This window comes from Triticum urartu, chromosome 7A, assembly GCF_056163025.1.
Source record: "Triticum urartu cultivar PI428250 chromosome 7A, HENAU_Tu73, whole genome shotgun sequence".
NCBI classification, from domain to species: Eukaryota; Viridiplantae; Streptophyta; class Magnoliopsida; order Poales; family Poaceae; genus Triticum; species Triticum urartu.
The window spans coordinates 464,276,484-464,280,162 of record NC_141879.1 but is presented as its reverse complement, the minus strand read 5'-3'; the positions used below and the strand labels follow the sequence as shown (position 1 = coordinate 464,280,162).

The following is a 3,679-nucleotide window of genomic DNA, read 5'->3' as shown; positions in this document are numbered from 1 at the left end:
TGGAAAACCTTTCCATGATGGGCTAGCAGATGTGGAGGATTGTAGGTGTACAGGCCTATCTATCGGTTAAGGGGACCTCTTCAGAAAGACTGTGTCTCGGTCATCCGTTTCTCAAACATCATGCAATGCGAGAAATTCAACGGAGGAGATCGAGTCTTGTGGGGAAAAGTGCACAAACCTCTGCATAGTGTACAAACTAATCATTGTTAGCCGTGTCCCCGGTTATGGACATCTTGAGTATCTAGTTCTTGGATTATCATGTGGATCTCATCACTCTTAATATAATTTGATTGGGTTTAATGATGATGCTTAATTGGGATTGAGTTGGGTGAACCTTCTCAATGTTTAACAACCACCGTGATAGTTAAATAAAATTTATTCCTTTGTTGTAGGAAAAAATTGGCTTTCCGCAAAACATATTAACCATACAGCCTCCACCAGCCATATATGCATGTAGTGATAGCATTATTCTGTTCATTACTCTCTTGTGTTACATTGCCAGCATATTCCATGTCCTGGCCCGTTTCGGGCTGCAACGTATCATGTTGCAGACTTTTCAGACGAACAATAAGGAGCCTTAGGTCGTGGTCTTTCACTCAGTGATGCCGTTGGAGTTGATGGACTCACTTTATCTTCCAAGCCTTCCATGTTATCATATTAGATGCCTTAAGCCATATTTATTGTAAAAAGTTCTATTTTGAGACATTCGATGTAATAAGTGTGTGATTGCTACTCTGTTATAAATCCTCAAGTACGGTGCGTGTCAGCATTACCGATCCAGGGATGACACTGATGCAGAGAGATCAGACTATTTGAGGTCTGGTCGCTACAAGATGGTATCAGAGCACACGCTGACTGTAGGACACGACCACTAAGCTAAAGCCCTAGATCACTACTCTCTTCTCATTCATGACTCCTCTCCATTTTCTAGTCTTTAGAATGGCGGACGCAAGAAACAAGTTTGCACTACCAGATGAAGACACACCTTTTGGACACCACTTAAAAGAAGTCACTAGGTACCTGAACATTGGAATACCAAGCTTCACCGGGACTTACAACGCCACTTTACCAGAAGAGAAGCGTTGGATGATTCGAGTTCAAGTTCCAGGAAGGACATTCACGCCAGTCACTAAGCCCATAGAGTTTTCCTTTGATGCACCAACCTGGAGTCTAGGAAAGAGTATGGCAGCCCACATCACCATGGGACGCATTGGAGAAGTTTACCAAAAGGATATCAAGGATACTATCTACCAGATTTGTGGGCACCGAGATGAGCAATGGGAGATGATTAGCACCAGGAAGGATAGATCCATTGCAGCTTTCATCCAAGAGTTAAACCAGCACATTTGTCGCCAGGAGAACCAGATGTGTGCAGGCATGATAGATCTGAAGAAGGCGATGACCAGGATCACGGAGCTGGAGGAAGAACTCAAGTCTACACATGATGGATACGAGGAGGAAATGATGATACTAGTGGAGATGAATGATGATCTGACAAGGAAGCTAGGTGTATTCATGGGAGACCCCGCGCCAGGAGGAGAAGACGACGATTCTACTTGCCCGGAGAACTACATCATCATCGACGACACCGACTCGGACCCCGCCGATAGCGATGATGACTATGTTGATGAAGTTGGAGTGGATATTACGGAGTCTTCCACCGATCAATTTTTCTAGTCGACCACCATATCAGTAGTAGTATTCCACCATGTATATAGTATAGTCCGAGCACTTTTGTAATGATAGTTCTAGACTGATTGTATGCCCTTGCTTGATTGATTGAGTGATATGATTGTGTTTGTCTCATGTGCATATGGGTAGTGTTTTCTCACTAGACCTCATTCTATTCTATTCTCTTCCCTCTAAACCCTCAGATGCCTCTGAGACGTGACCCCGGATTTACCTTTCCATCGGAGCTCACTCAGTTGATCCAGCAGCAGAATACCTTGATGCAGTTGTCAGTTCAGAACCAAGGCAACAACAACAACAACAACCCACCACCACCACCCCCAGCTGACAACTTAGCCCGTTTTCTGAGGTTGCAGCCGCCGGTGTTTTCTAGTAGCACCGAGCCGATAGTGGCAGATGATTGGCTCCGCATGATTGGAAGGCAATTAACCACTGCAGGATGCATAGATGCTGAAAAGGTGCATTTTGCCGCGCACCAACTGGATGGACCAGCAGCCTCATGGTGGGAGAATTACACTGTCACCTATCCTATAGCCAATGTTACATGGGACCCAGTTCCAGTAGGCTTTTCAAACTCGAGAGGACCCTACAGCATAACCATGGAGGTCACAATCACACTAGAGGAAGTTCGCACAACCATAGTGGCTCCAAGAGCGGAAATGGTAATGGAGGAAGCAATGGACAGAACCGCTCCAACCCAGCAACCCCCGCCAAGAAAGATCTAAGCCATGTTACTTGCTACAAGTGCCAGAAGACCAGACATTACGCCAATGAATGTCCTGAAGCTAACAACGGAAACGAAAAAGGAAGTTCTGGGAAGAATCCCAACCCTTTCAACAGGGGACAAGTGAACCACGTCATGGAGGAGATTGAAGCCCAGCCAGATGCAGTAATAGGTATGTTTTTGGTTAAGTCATTTACTGCAGTCATTCTTTTGATATTGGTGCATCGCATTCATACATATCAAGGGGATTTGTGGATAAGTATAAGCTGCCCACCAAAGTTCTTAGTACACCTATGTTAGTGAGCTCGCCAGGAGCAGAGTATATGGCAAGCCAAGGATTTTTTCAGATGCCATTGACCATAGGTAGGCATGTTTTCCCCTCAGATCTAATAATTTTGGAGTCTCAAGGTTTGGATGTGATTCTGGGTATGGATTGGCTATCAATGTATGGAGGAAACATCGATTGCACCAGTAAGTCGATCTTGCTCACCACCCCAGAAGGAAGAAGGATCAAGTATGTATCCCGGCATGTGCCGATTAGGACTCAAGTAAATTCCTTATCAGGAGTTGTATAGGTGGAAGTACCAGTGGCGAGGGATTTCCCGGATGTATTTCCAGAAGAGTTGCCAGGCATGCCACCGGATAGAGACATCGAGTTTTCGATTGAGCTTTTGCCAGGCACAGGGCCAATATCTAAGAGACCGTACAGGATGCCCGCACAGGATTTAGAGGAAATTAAGAAGCAGATTAATGAGTTACTGGATAAAGGATATATTCGCCCAAGCTTGTCACCTTGGGGATCACTAGTACTTCTAGTGGAGAAGAAGGATGGATCGTTGAGGATGATTGTTGATTATCGAGGATTGAATGAGGTGACGATCAAGAACAAGTACCCACTACCAATGATCAATGATTTGTTTGATCAGCTGCAAGGAGCTAAGGTGTTTTCCAAGATCGACCTGCGATCAGGGTACCACCAGCTGAAGATTCGAGAGCAGGACATACCTAAGACAGCTTTTACCACGAGGTACGGGCTATATGAGTATACTGTTATGTCATTTGGCCTGACTAACGCACCTGCCTATTTTATGAACATGATGAACAAGGTGTTTATGGAGTTTTTGGATAAGTTCGTAGTGGTGTTCATTGATGATATTCTGGTCTACTCGAAGAATGAAGAGGAGCATAAAAAGCAGTTGCGATTAGTACTTGGGAAGCTTAGAGAACATCAGCTATACGCCAAGTTCAGCAAGTGTGAGTTTTGGT

At 44.8% G+C, this 3,679-nt stretch overlaps 1 protein-coding gene across 1 annotated transcript; it reads left to right on the top strand.

The window, feature by feature from the left end:
* The first annotated feature begins 939 nt into the window (after window positions 1-939).
* On the top strand, window positions 940-1,677 carry LOC147959969 (uncharacterized). Its single transcript, XM_087536312.1, has one exon. The coding sequence runs from the start codon at window positions 940-942 to the stop codon at window positions 1,675-1,677; it is 738 nt and encodes a 245-aa protein (XP_087392438.1).
* The last annotated feature ends 2,002 nt before the right edge of the window (window positions 1,678-3,679 follow it).